Here is a 16,233-nt window from a genome sequence, read left to right on the forward strand (position 1 = left end):
GACACGTACTGTGACAGTTATTTCAAACATGATAAAAATCTACTTTGGTCCTGACAATATAGTCAATAAAGTCCACGTCATATTTCGAATTAAGGAAACTTTTTTTGTGGCGAAAGAATTATTCATGTCCAAAATGACTTTCGCCCTGTAAAAATGTTTAGTCAACTTACTATGGTAATAATTTTCTTTTCAAATTCTTACTATATTTTCGTGGTGTGGTCGTGGGTTTTAAAGTTTTGTTTACATTTACTATAAGTTTAAGTTATATTGTTCAATATTATATCATCATCATATTATATTATAAAATACTAGGTATTTCGCTGTAGTATATTATACAAAATAAACATATTTTAGTATATAAAGCCTATACTATAGTAAATTTTTAATCTGTGTAATTTTCCACCGTTGTTTAGTTGGTGTTATATGTTGGCAATGTCTTTTAATTATTTGTGATATTATATGATTATAATGTAATAATAAAAAACAGTTTTGTTTGATGGAAACATCATTAGTATGTACCGACCTTTCTGTTGCTGTTTATTAAGAGATGTCTCACATAATTTACATTATTAAAATTACATTTTCGTTAATTGTTTTACGCTATACTTCTACCGTTTAATTTGGTGTCACTCAGATGCATATTATATTTCGAGTTATACCGCGCGTTTTAAGCACTAATACAGCTTTTTTTCATCGTAAACTAACTCATACTCGAATATAGTTACTTATTCCTTTTAGAACGTATTCAGTCTGATACCGACAATCGTTCGCTGCAGATCTAACCATTTAACTGTTAAGTTTTGAAAGTTAACTTTATACCAAGTTTAGAAAAGCCGCCTAAGAAACTATCTAAAGCCATTAGCTAACCTACTATACTTGTTCTTACCTTGATTCTCTACATTTTAAGACTTTTAATGCAATTTATACATTTACATATATATATTATATACATTGTCTGAATTATTTTGTTTGTTTGTAATACAAATAACGACGTATGCATAAAAACGGTTTAATAAAGTAATTACCTAATAATTATTATCAATGTAGGTAGGTATAATTTACGTCTTATTAGCCGACCAACACAAAACTGAAATACTGGTCAGAATAATATATTAAATTGGCAAAAAAAAAAAAATAATTAGGTCATTTTATCGTATAATTCATTTTTCTGTATTTATATTTAATTAACACAAATATATTATTTGCTGCCGAATAAACTAAATCATAATTTCTTCTCTAATTGTTTGTAGCAATTTCTGTGCCTAAGAATTTTATTTTTATACTACTGTTCAAATTTTTTTCAATACAATTTGGTCATAGCATGTCATATTATACTTACCTTCAATATAATTTATAATTTGTATTATTATTATTTATTTTGAATATATTTTAATAATGTTGGATCTTCTGTACTACATATTATGCTTGTTTGCGCTGACATTTCGAGTCAAAAAACTCTATATTTATTGTGAAATGCTTATTAGTAGAGAAGTTTCATACTGCAGACATTTTATAAAAAAACTGAATGGCATACCCATCGTTTAAATGTTCGATACAAATGCATGACTGATCATACTTGGTGAAGAATTTAAAGATATTTAAATTGCTTTCACAAGAATAGTGTAAATTCCCTACAACACATTATACATATTATATTACGTTATATAGGTGCATTCGTATTGCATTGATATTAAGTAATTAAAAAATCGTGATTGTTTGCCGTCGTTTGCGGCCATCTCTGTGGGAATGCAGGTTAATTTTTATGTACAAACGTATGCAAATGTGAAGTGATAACTGATAAGAACCACACCTGGTGCTTCCACCGTTAATCACACATAGAAATCTGTAGTTGTTATACAACACAAAATATTGTCAATGTTTACATAATTGCGCATCATTATTTAGCCAATAATTAAACTCAATGGTGGTTGTTGCGAATTTTATTCGTTTTTTAAAGAAAATACATTAATTTTTTTTTCATGATAAATGATTATTGATTTTACTCAATCGTATTATTTGTTAAAATACATTATCGATGGGATGTTAAATTTAGTTATTTAATTGTACCTACATTTCACATCATTTTACATCGTAGGTAATATTAATTACCAAGGCAACTATAGGTACATACTATAATATTTAAATACACATTTGTTACTCGTAAGTTATTTGTAAATTTAATTAAACACGTAAAAACTATTCAAAACAACCATAGCATAAAATGTAATATATATCTTTATCTAACAATTATTTAAGTTTCTTTATGAAAATGGATAATAATCATGTATAATAAATATTAATTTAAACTTAATGTTACAATAATAGTTTCAAAATTATTTACAAACATTGGAATAGCACTTTTTAATGTATATTTTTTTTGTGAATATTTATTGTAGATCTTCCTTTCTTCTATAGAGTTGATATGAATTCTGCAGTTTCCACAAAACTTTAAATATTTGCCTATACTCTGCCAAACATGTGAAAATAACTCTTAATTAATATGCGTGAAGTGCAAAACTGACGCATTTCGACTTACTACCCGTTATCATGAGTAGTTAGTGATCTATTTTATTACATATAATATAAATATATAATATTGTAATCTGTGACTAGTTTATGGCCTCGTCTTTCATAACACTGCTGCAGTGTTTTATGGTCCATGATATAATTATGTACAATGACGTATTCATTCTGTATTTACACTGTACCCGTCAACTGCATGTTATGTATTGTTAATTATTAAAAAAAAAATATTTGCGTTTAAAGAAAAAAAGTAGTTATTACTTATTTTTACTGCAAACGTCGTCGCCGGCGTGGTCGTTTAATCCGGCCGATTTAGTTTCACGGCGTCGTCCCGACAAAAATCAAATGTTTTAACTGCAGGCAGTTACGAATATAATAATATCGTATATTATGCTCATGAGTGCAACAATAACAACAACAACAACAACAACACTTGTTCAGTGTACAAGAATTGTCTGCAACGCACATACGAATTACGCTTTATTGTTGAAATAATTTAATATCATTATTGTTTCGTTTCCACAGTTGTAGTTTTTCCGACGTTTCTTATATTTGACAGTCCACGTAGTAGGCTTTATATGGAATGTCCTGATATCTCGAGCACATATATATAAGATTCGGTCTAAAGGTTGGGTGTTAACATATTAACCGAGAAAATGCCCATAAACCGGATCTGAATGTCATGAAGTCACAGAGTGGCTTGAGCACAATTTTGTTATTATATTTTTAATTCTAACTTTTAACTTCCCCTAAACTGGCTCAATTGGTTTCAAGGCCAACAAATATCTAGAATTTAATTTATGCGATTTTAGAAACTGAGAAAGCTGTTCTAGAGTAAGAAGTTTTAAAATACGGATACCCTGACAGCTTCAAACGGTGAAACAGCACGGCGCCTATAGACGCCGGCCCGTGTCTGGACCGATAGTCGATGTTAGAGAAAGACGATGATGTTTGATGATGAACTGAAGCCTGAAACAAACAGTTTTTAAATTTAAAGAAACTTAATCGAATCAAATTGTCGAGAAATTGAAAAACCGTATGCCTAAATGTACCTAAATAACATAACTGATATATTTAATTGACTTCATCTTGTAAATTGATATCGTAAAATTTAAATACAATATATAAATACAACCACTAATGCAATTTGAACTGAATATCCACCCCTTGATTTTGATTTGAAAATCAAACACTTTGTATAACATCACTATTATTATAGGCTTTTGGCGTTTTTCGAGGTAAATACCTCGCATGCTTTGACATGTTTGATTGCGTCAAAACGGTGTAGGTGTATCTCGTTTCGATTCAGCGCCGCCTGTGCGTATGAGGTCGTTAATAATTATTATTGTCACCGTCGACGCGGATGGGTGACCATCAATCACTCTCTCTCTCTCAATTGCTGTCTCTTTCTGTCTGTCTGTCTCTCTCTTTCTCTCTCTCTCTATTGGGTCGTATTCATTACGGAACCGCCGAACCAAGCTCACTGAATAGTGCGGCAGCCGAATACATATTAATGTCGAAAACTAAATATTAGTCGAGCGATGTGTGTTTGTCATAGTTCTGTGCACACACGACCGTTTTCGTAGTCATATACCACCCAGCTGCAATATGTACCTACGCGCGCGCATATTATCGAGAAAAAAACAATAAAATAATAACAAAAAGTAAAAACAAGTGCGCACCACTCGGCTTGCACACCAGTGTTCGGCTCGGGCACACACAATAATATTATAATATATAATATTATTATTATTATTATTATTATTATTATTATTGTACAGACACACACGCGGCCGAATACACGCTCGAGCGTTATCATCGCAACAGTAATTATTATTATCCGTCGGCGGCGGCGGCTCGCGGTGGGACCGATAATACTACGTCACGTCTAGTCATCGTCGTCGTCGCCGTCGACTTGGTGGGGAGGCGGCGGTTTTTTTATAATCACCATCGGCGCACCGGCAGCAGTCGGCGGCACCGCAAGCACACGCATTTTAGTATTTTACACACACGCATTGCACCGCTGCACGTCGTCAGTCAGTCAGCTCGTAGGCCGACGTCGATTTTCGTCGTATTATTATTATTATTATTAATATAATATTATTAATTTCGTATTCCGTACCGACGACTGTCCGGCGCGCGCTCTTGTGTGTGTGTGTGTGTGCGTGCGTGAGCGTCGTGAGTGTCGACAACGTTCGGGAAAAATCTACGACTCGCCCGCGTCTTTCCCGATCATCGATTTTCACGATCCCAGTGCCGCCGGGCATATCGCGCGATACACGTTTTAACCTCAAATATTAAATTAAAAAAAATTTGTATACTACGTACGTGACTCGTACGCGTAATTGATAACGACAACAATCATACAACCTTTAACAACAATACGGTTATTAACGGTTTCGCGCGCCGTTTCGTGTTTTTTTTTTAAAAAACGATTATATCGGTTTTTTTCTCGATATCTCTTATTCGCAACTTTGTTTTTTTTCGGTCTTACTACATGTGTCGCGTAGTATAGTGTTATTAGTTGAGCGTTCTGAATTTCGCGTCCTGCCGACCGCCCGCTGACGAGAAAACGGCTTCCGCTCTTCCTGTCTCGACCGTCCGCTCGTCGTCAGCCATGAGCATGTTCCGGGCCTACCACCAGGGCAACACCGCCACCGCCGCCGCCGCGCCCGCCGTGGACACCGGCGCTAACCGCAACATGGTGTCGGTGCCCGGCGACCTGAGCCTGGTATACCCGCACGCCGCGGCTGCCGCCGCATGGAATTTCAACGTGTTCCACCGAGGTAACCACCGACCGCACCCCGCGTAACCGCACTGGTATCGCGCGCGCGTCACCGTGTTAACATTATATTATTATTAACCATATTATACTTAATTTAGTGCCCAGGTAATTAAATTTATGCTCCTGCGCATGCGTTTTTGAGGCCGGCCAGGGTCGGGAATTATTGGAGACAATGTCGGGTCTCGAAACCAACAAATGTTGAGCGGCCTATTTAGCCAATTATCATTGGTGTCATAAATAATAATACAACTGATATTGTATTTAATTGATAATAAGTTATAACTGAGTGATTAATTGTTATTGATTAATTTCAAAACATGTGTCAACCACTCGACCAGCAATAAGTGTCCAATAATTTTGCTAACCTATGCGACTCTGACTTAATGTTGTCCCTGGTGACGGTCTTAGGTTTAACGGGGCCCAGTGTATGACAGTTACTATTGGGGCCGTTTTTGTTTTAATAAGTTCCTTGCTCCGTTCGCCCAAAAGTTCTTATATTTTCATGATAATATCCAATCCCATTCCTAACACTGTTTATTGAACTAATCACAAACAAAGCTAAATTATTTAGTTAATTATTAAAACTTAACAGGACGTTATACCCGCATGTGTTGTTTCCAGAATGGTTTCCCACTTACTAAAGTACAATATATAGAACATTTTACGTTAAGTAATATACGTTTAGAATCTGTATCACTGTTATTTTTAATATTAGAGTGAATTTACTTATTATAAGAAGTATAGGTAAGAATTTTATCAAAGGCCCTTTGAAAAGGTTTTTTTTGAATTTTAATTTAGAACCAAGTATGAGTATTTTAAACCAAACATTTTTTTTATTTAAACAGTAGGTAATCGCATTATTACTATTTATCATTATGTCATTAGTCTTATCACTTTTATACATTGTTAATGTGTACAAATAATAGGTAGGTACTCTTGTCTTGCACTGGGATTTTTTTTAAGGTTTAATCATGATCGGTTCTGTTCAAATGCAATGAGGTACCTACCATTGCCTGCTGCACAAAAACATGTTTTTAACTCACTGGACATCTATATAAGGAAACTTAATTATGTTTCTCACCTAGATTTTTGTTTTGAGTTTGATTTTTAATGTTATAATCGATGTAAAGTGTCGGACGCGTAGTTTGTGCTGTTTCATGTAGATAATAAGTGTAATCAAAGCCTAGATGTTGGCACTGAGCGTATTACGGTAAAAAACAATTACTGGAAAAATGTCGCTACGCCTCTTACGACCATTATAGTGGAATTGTTTTCGTTATAAACTTCTAATTATTTCTTCTATTCTCATTCGTCTTGCACCCATTTTTTATTTCTTTCGAAACACGATGAAAACAATAAATATATCTACCCGGTCCATTTCGATCCCGGTTCACGGTAGTTGCATTTTTTCAATCCCCTCGACGGTCTTAAAAATCTGTACGTTGTAGCAATAATCTTGTTTTTATTCGGCTTACGATTCATTTCGGGAGTTCTGGAGTGAGTTGTAATATTTTTAATTATTATCATGGCGATGATGGGCTACAAACGAGCGCAACATAATATAGTAGTCACTTGGCACCCACCTTATCGCCGCATTATTTTTTTTTTGGGGGGGGGGGAATGAAATCGAAAAACTGTCGCAAAAACTTGGCGTGCGTGATTCATACGCCGTGGTTGTCGGACACGCGCTATTGCCAACGACGGCCGATCGTGTTTCAGTCTCTTTTTTTATTTTGTAAACTGTATTGTTACTATTATTTGCTTTATTATCTGCTGCGCACAGACGATAACGCAACAATGTGCAATTGTAAAATATTATAATAGATCGAAAAGAGGATGTTCACATGAGTTGTCGGCCGCAATAATATTATTATCGCGTGCCGTCGTCCCATAATGATTGCGATAATTTTCCCACTTTCTCGGTGGAAACTCGTTTTGCTATGCAAACGAAATGCATTCTCGGTATATAATATTATTTGTACACAAAACCCCTACAAAAGGCCTCAGATTTTCGTCGTCGGATTTCCAATGTTTTATATTATTATTATAATGGCATTCGGCTCGCCAGCGTTATCAAGCATGCTCATTGATATGATATTAGTACCTGTACGGCTGTACCTACCTGTGATAATACCATAATATTTTAATAATATGAGCGTACAGGATTTTATGAATTCATAATAATATTAGTAGTGACCGATTCTGCACACATAACATTAAAATTTATAGTTCGTTGCATAATCGATTATACTCTCAAATCTGTCGAAATAGAACCGAATTAAACACGTTTTTTTCCTCGTCAACAGTTGTGTGTGTTTATTGTGCGTCGTCCGGTTCAAACTCTATAGTACGCGCTAATACGCGATTGTGGGTACACGATTAATTGTCTGAGCCCTGTTACAAAACGTCATATGATTAATATGCGTACAAATGTGCGTAGATAAGATAACGTTATCGAGATAGTTAATCTTGTTTGAATAGAGGACTTCATACCCCTCCGCGTGTGTGAAATGTACCAAAAATTTACGATTTTAAAACGCTCATAAAACTCATCTCAAAATTAAAATGTTATACAAATCCTGCACGCAGGCCCCGGATAATATTCGTGCCCTTAGTTTGCCCTAAGTTCGCTCTAATTTTGATATCCTTATTTTTGATAATGGCCGCTAGGGAAAATAGCCATGTTTGTACAGGTCGGTGACAACACATGCGGGAAACTGTAAGTTCACTTACGTTCATTATGGAAATAACCCACCGTAACGTAATATTTTACCACCCACTGTCGAACATAAATTTGTATTTATATTTTATTCTGTATTTTACAAATACACCCCACCGGCCGCAGCCCTTCCGTCACCCAGAGTTAATTGCCGCTTGTGCTTAAAATTTCTCTCCTTAAGTCCAATTCATATTTTTGGATCATTAGCGAGTTAATTTATGCGCGGAATAATCGTTATTATTAGTAATTCGGGGTACTTAAGTGCTTAACGAAAAAAAACCCGAAAAAACCATTTTTAATGTACAAAAACCGCTTTAACGTTAAACTCTTAAAATGTGCACTATAATATTATTATTATAATATACTATATAATATTATATTATCATAATGACTGTAGCGAGTTACGTATTTTGTATTCGAATATTGTGTGTGTGTATTTTGAAGAAAACGCCCTAAAAATATTTTAGATAATGTAATAAGTAATAACACACAGTACCTATTTTTGGTTTTTTTTTTCACTTTAACTTGTTTGCGGCACGTTTCGTTTGAACGAAATATCCGCTATACGCATTCTGTGCGTGTGTGCAGTGTTATAAATTGTGTGTTATCAGTGAACATTAATTTGACGCTTCGGTTTAAAACGCACTATCTCATGTGCATACCACGACACATTATAATGTTATTATTATTATTATTCTACACCCGGTCGGACCCGGCTTAATGTATGTGTCGCGCCGGAAAAAATAACAAAAAATGGTTTTGCGTCCGGCGACATGTTCGCCGAAAACATGTTGTTTTTATTTTTCAGTTCAGAATATTATTGTAATAATTATTATTATCATACTATCGTGTTCCCGTGAGAGTTTTGTACTTTTATCTCTCAGTCGAGCGCATTACAGTATGACTATAATATGGGTGATACGATACAGATGCGTCGCGTGGTTTACGACGAGACTTGTGGTTTAGCGATTAGTCCCTAAACGTTTTAAAATCGGTGGTTTTAAGTATTAATTTCTCTCTATAATATTATATCATATTCGTATCTGTTTCGTATACATTTGACGTGGTTACCACCCTCCCCTCTTAATACTATGTAGAGTGCGTGTGGTTTCGTATACGTGTGATATTTGATATCTATGGAACATAATAGTGCATATTATTTTGTACTCTGAAAACGTTTTCTCGAGTACTTATTATTATTTTTGTTTGCCCATCATCCTCGGTACCGGTGTACAATTATTATTTGTAGCAATCGTTTTGGATTTACATAAATATAACGCAACTGTTTTTGAATCGGAAATAATGTGCGCGAATACACGGCGCAGCCAGTATAGTCGTATATAGTGTGTTGACGAGGTATTTCTTGTTTCACATAATGCGATATGGAAATGCGGGGAAAAATCAATAGGAAAACTTTACGTATTATACTGAATTGGCTTCAGATTTGTCTCGTGTACTGCTGCAGCGGCGGCGTGTAACCCCATCCGGATCCGAGGGCCGCTGCGGGAACGGGAGGGGGTGTATGTGAAAACATTTTTGCGAATTTCAAAAGATCGATCATTATTCATTTATATATATGTGCCTGCCTATGTGAGCCTTTTTACTTTTTTGTTTTGTTTTCAGTTTCACATTCGCGCACACATTAATAAATCATTTCCTTTTTTCCACGGTTCCAGCAGCACTCCACTCACCAATATTTTAATACCAATTTTTTTTTCCCCATTGATACCTATATATTGCGGATAAATGATTGGTATCGGTTAAAATGTTCAGCTCTGTGTGCATAATAATATAGCTTTTCACATTTACCGTGCATATGTGCATTATATTATACCGTCTTGAGTGAATAGTTTTGTTGTTAATGAATTGACATGATTTGAACGTTTCTATATACTGGCCTCAAATAGGTAATAAGTACCTACCTAATAACTGTTACGAAATTAAAAAATAAATAGTCAACAACCTAATAATTACTGTGGTAGGTAAAAGTTGTTCCTAACGTATGTGAATTTTGTCATACATTGTGATTTCGTTCTTTAATATTTAATTATAAATTATTTTTATCGTTGTAGACGTTATCTACATGTTTCTGATATTGACTGCACCATAGTCTTACATTGTAGAATTCAAAAACTGTTTGTTTCTATATTTGAGTGTACAATTACAAGAGGACAAAACAAATAATTTTAGATCAACAATACCGCCCCGTTTTGATATAATTAAGTGTGTACCTTTACTGAAGACACACAAACTTCTGTTGACTTTAATTGGGTTTGGAATCAATTAAAATTGAGATTAGAATAATATACAATTTAATTCAGTACGTCTCATTCACTCCGCTTTGTTCATAGCCATTATTCAGTTTAATATGACGTCTTTGAAAATGTAGTAAGTTATAAGACTTGCAACTAATTAATTTGAATTATGTATGGTTAAATACAAGAAATAATGTAATGATTTTGTCTTTTATTAAATTAATAATATTTAATATTATTTATTTATTTTATATTGTTCCATATTTCGCATATAGGGGATAAGTCTTTCGAAATTGTTACACGTTTCGATAAAAAACAATAGCAAATATTCAACTTGCCTTTAGCAAATATTTATAGAAAAACCGCCCCAAATCCCGGGAGGTTTAGGTACTATTTGAATAAATACTCAGGTGCAGGCTTCAGGCGACACCTCAAAGATTTTCCCTTTTCGCGTTATATCATCATGTCGTAATAATTTATAGTAACACTGCAATTATCAAGGCAATTATAGAGTAATAATATTCTATAGTATAATGTATCTATTCCTACGAAACACAGTAGGTCGAAGTATAATAGGAACCGAACCCTGAAGACAGTTGTATATTGCTGACCGGAGACTTACTCTTATTATAAAATTAAAATCTTATTACTCTGGTAGTGACGATTTGGTGTCGTGGTTCTAAGATTTGTAACAGTATTCTACAGTAATTCCGCATTCAAATTCGTCCAATGTGATGTTTATTAATTTTGTGCACACCACTTGAAATAAGTAAAATGTATAACATATTATGTGATACGCACGCGTTTAATATACAGAGTGATACACTAAGTATGCTCACCTCCAATTTTTCTTCAATAATTTAGCTATTCAATATCTAATTTTTGTAGGATTTTTTTTATAATATACGCCACTATATTTTCAAATCCTTGAGATTTTTCTAACTACTACTTATTATAGTGTACTGTGAAGATTCAATCTTTTGTTTTTGATTCTCCCCTTTTCTATGTTGTAAATTATTTGACTGAAAACTTTCTCAAAATGTTGACGTATCAAAATCTAAACTAGTACTAGTAGTTATTGAGTTAAAGTTAACATTGTGCACCTATAAGTGCAAAATAATCTCGAGATTAAAATTATTCGGTTTGTCCCGGTTTAGGAAACCTTCCTAGCGCCTAGAATAAATTATTATTATGCCACTGTAGTAAAAACGCTTGATGTACGTATATTCTGCTGCAATCGATAACAATTTAAAGAGGCTCTTAATATTAGTGATGGTGGTGGTGGTACTAGTACATATATTATAATACATACAGGAATTATAGCGATACGCTCTTTATTGCGGTTTACGTGTTTTTTTTTTTTTTGTACCATTCAGTTTGGCGTTTAAGTGGAAAAATTACCATTTTTTTCCGAACAATGTACACGAGGTATTATAAATTTGAAGCGTCTGTAAAAAATAAAAAAAAAAATGTATATTTATAAAAAATTATATTGAACGCAGAAAAACGAAACTGTACCGCGGCCAAGGGCATTCGGTGCAAGGTCAGTCGTGTGCACGTCACGTTGTTGCAAGTGTAATAATTGACAACTTGTGTGTACTTTATTTCATTCTCATATTTTATAGGTACTCACGTAATACACCGTTACCCAACGACTGGAGCATAATTTTGTCTTATTTTGTCTTCATATTATTTAAATGTTCAAGACACACTGGCATAACGTACGTAGGTATACATGACGTTGTACACGCATTTCAGTCATTACACCGTCAAAACCAATTAGTTATCATTATTTGTAATTGTTAAGGCACTGATGTGACAAGGTTTAATGTTTACAGTCGGCACATGCGTATATAGGCGTAGAAAAAAGACACGTTTAAAATTCCCACTGCGTAATAATAGTTGTAGGTAGTTATTGTTTGAGTTATAGTTATAGCCGAACAAAAATATAAAATTATTCTCAAAACTAATATTACCTATAATATTATCATGTATAGGTACATATTAATGCCGGCTTTAATAATATTATCTACCTACTTTAATGGGTATTGTAAATTAAAATACGCCTTCTCAATTTCATCAAAAACATCGATACAAATAATACACGTTTTCACGAATCGATGTGGAAAATATCTTTAAAAAAAACCAATACGACTTTAATTTTTATTATTTAGACAGAAAGTATTTTTATTTTATAATAAGTAATCGGACGCAGTTCCAAAATGGAAAATGTAGATTAGCTACTTTCACTAACATAACATTATGATGTTTTTAAACTAGTTACCTAATTCACCATCGCTTACATATTATTTTATAATACAGTTAATAAATTCAACATATTAAATTTGAGCAAATAAAACTAAATCGATAAGTAATCTTTGATCACTGAAAATAACGAAGTGAAGGAAAAATCAATAACAGTACCCAATTATACTGTTCACCAGTTAATAATAAGCTAAGAGAATGTTTGATATTTTAACCCTAGCTACCTTCGATCCTATACACGCAAAAATTACGCTATGCTGCAGCTGTTATATTTTACTTTTAATCATGCTATTGTTATTAGGATATCATTATTAATCCAAAAATCATGGGAGAGTTTGGAAATTGACCCACAATTGATTAACCGCCATGTAATCTACAATTATTATTATTATTAAATAGGTGGGTACTCACAATAAACATCACGGCAAAGTGCAATAATGTCGATGTTGGTAGGAGGGGGGAAGGTAAGACGACATCGCGCGAGTCGTACCTATGCACATTATAATATTATTATTATTATATCGAAACGTTGCCGACGGGCGGGCGGCCGCAAAACCGCATGCACAAATGACCTAGAATTGTTATTGTTATTAATTTATACAATCTCGTTTTAAAATCTTTTCGTACAGTATATTATATACAGCTTATCTTTCCGCACTAACGGGGAAAGTTTTTGAATACTCGCGGGCTTATGATTTTATTATTTTTTTTTTTTTAATACACACCGTTAGCAGGCACCGCGGATTACAACGTGTGAAATGTACGTGTAGGTGATATGTTACGTGTTTTTTGCTCATATATATATGTTCTGGTTATTTTAAACCGTCACAATATGTTTCGCAATATTATTATAATTACTTCGGTGAAACCGAATTGGCAGAACGATATTCCGCTGTGTAAATCTGTGTATCGACAAATAATGGTTTTTCTTCTTTTTTATCGCCCGAAAAGGCACCGCCACCGCCGTACTACCATCGTGCAGGTCGTATATCACCAATGCCGGGTCCAAGTCTTGGAAGGCCGTTGGTGCAGTTTCTAATATTGGGTGCCACGAAAAATATTTGTTATGATGTATGAGTCATTCAATGCATCGACTGTATATATTTTTGTATTTGATAAAAATGAGGTCGGATTGAAAAAATAAAACATTTCATTAAGTAGGTACTTCTTCATAGCCCACGTGTGGTCCTTTAAATCGATTCTCCAGTAGTGATAGAACCGAGTCCATCATAAGAGATTGTAAATAAACGATAGTGCTGTTTTTCTTGACCATTGTTCGATATTCTTAATAATTTATCAGTGTACAGAGTCAAAAATAACTAATAAGACATCATAAGGAATCTAGGACATCAACCCGATAGGTCCATAAAACAAACTCATTCTCGTGGTCTCGATACATAGCACCCCCCAGACCTCCTCTACATTTAGCACTGTACTCGTTATATTGTTTAGGTAATGTAATATATTTTTCCTACTGAGAAACGGTTTTCAAATCATAATATTATTATTAGCCGTACGTACCGCGCGTGTGTCGTGTTTTTGTCGTTCCGTCTGTCTTTCATCATTTTTTTACCTCGATTTATCTTGACTGATTTGACTACCACTCGGGTGTCCGCGAATCCCGACTCGGGTTGACTTAAAATTGTAACCGTCAGATTTAGCCACAGTTGCAGGAGCACAATATTATAAATTATGCACACCCGTCACGTCGTCAGATTATCGTTTATATCTGCCGTTTACGAGCCAGTGGACGTATTCATCAGACGGACGGGCGTATACAACATTGTTGTTACTATATTATTTGCCTTTGGAGAACTAATATTCTATCGTGTCAGGATTATGTTGCCACGCAATTATTGCAAATGACTTGATAATTTACCGCACCACTGAAGTGTAGTTTAGTATTAATCGCCTTCACCTAGATAAGTGTAATGTGGAAACAAAACGCTAGAAAACTGTCGGGTAACTAATTGCTGCTCGATGAACCGACGAACAGCGTATTATATAGGTACTAGTATAGGTATCATGTTATTTGGTACCTACGACCACTTATATATTATTATTACTGCAATTTTATAAGACATTATTTGGTGATAACTGATTATGCGATCGCATTATTTTTACTTAATATTAGCTATATATAGGCCCACCATAAAGAAACTGGCCAAATATCTTTTCACGAATTCACATTGCAAACTCAAAAAAGTTACAAGTTTAACAATATTTTAATTCTGCCCAAGTGTGTTTGAATACTTTAGACTCTGCCGAAGACTAATATGAATTTTCGAGCGTGAAATCGAAATCGATGGCGATTATTATAATTTCGTGTAATACAAGCGTACTGTTGACTAAGCACTGTACGAAAAAAGTCAAATGTCATCGTCCACAGGCATTGTATCTCAGCGATAATACAATTCTTAATCGTGTCAAGATGATTCGTATAATGATATTATACGTGCCTGAAAAAAAAAAAACATGTGCGACAGTGTTTACCGCTTTATCTTATTGTTTATTTTAATTTGTCATTTCAGTCTCGATACGTGAAGTATTAAATATTAAAATATTGTATCCCGTAGTAGGTGTATAATATTCTTATTATTATGTAAATACGATCATTAGGTATTACTATTATTATTGTAGAATATTAAATCGCGTTCCTTTATATTATAATTTAGACAATTAAAACTAGTTAAGCTGGTGATAAAATAAAATAGTCGATAGTAATAGTATAGTAACAACAACAACTACAACTGGTATTAAATATATATTTATCACTATCTAGTTTAATTGTTACTGAAGTCGTTTAAAACGCCGTGTGTACGCATATGTATATGTATATCATTCCGTGTATGGCCATGAGTACGAGTGAGTCGCTATCTGCAGTTTCGTTTCGAGAAAAGTGTGAATGATTTACAGAAAACGAATTCCAGTCGTGAGCAAACAATGGAATTAACGCTACATAAATATATAATATACAATATAACACCTATAACATATTGCCCCGAGAGAGGAAGTACGAGGTTATCGACTCCTCATATATTAGTGTATCAACGACAAGTCATCGACTGTAAATGCTAATGCCTAGGTGACAAAATGATAAACCGCTGACGGCGTTGTACGGCGGCGCAGTTGGCACGTATTATAGGTGTACTATAAAATATAGTTATTGTCTGAGACAGTAATATTTTTTTTTCCGTCTATCGAAGTATCGAATCCGAAAACCTCGACATTTTGTAGGTTTTTGAAAACGTAAGCGATATTTTGGCGTTCAAACAATTTCGCAGAGAGCACATCGTAATAATAATATTGTAATATCCAGATAATTAAAAACAAGATTAATTTGTATAGGTGTATATAGGTGTATAGGTATATAGGTATAGATAGTGACGACGACCTATCCTGGAAATCGAGCACCGTGAGCTGGGAATTGAGTTAAAGCGCACTATGTATGCACGTAGAGTTGGCGGGTATATTAAATACCTAATTATTGTCGTCTGCAACAGCATTTATTTTTTAATAATATTTCGTCTGAAAATCGAATCCGAAAACCATGACATATTCTAGGTTTTCAAAAATGTGAGTTAAGCGATATTTTGGCGTTCAAACAATTTTGCAGAGAGTACAATTCATAATAATATGATATTCATGGGTATTATAAAAAATTCGATCGTTGATACGATTTACGC

The 16,233-nt window shown here is 34.1% G+C and overlaps 1 protein-coding gene across 2 annotated transcripts in view; it reads left to right on the top strand.

Annotated features, from left to right (window-relative positions):
• Nucleotides 1-4,507: 4,507 nt before the first annotated feature.
• LOC111042146 (cytoplasmic polyadenylation element-binding protein 2) overlaps nucleotides 4,508-16,233 on the top strand; it is a 70,644-nt gene continuing 58,918 nt past the window's right edge. Inside the window, exon 1 of one of the 2 annotated variants that reach the window (XM_022326667.1) lies at nucleotides 4,508-5,309. In XM_022326667.1, the coding sequence (XP_022182359.1) occupies nucleotides 5,141-5,309 (169 nt within the window). In that variant the 5' untranslated portion in view covers nucleotides 4,508-5,140. The remainder of the gene's footprint in view (nucleotides 5,310-16,233) is intronic. The other variant, XM_022326666.1, reaches the window with a different exon arrangement.

This window comes from Myzus persicae, unplaced genomic scaffold (genome assembly GCF_001856785.1).
Source record: "Myzus persicae strain clone G006 unplaced genomic scaffold, MPER_G0061.0, whole genome shotgun sequence".
Lineage (NCBI taxonomy): Eukaryota > Metazoa > Arthropoda > Insecta > Hemiptera > Aphididae > Myzus > Myzus persicae.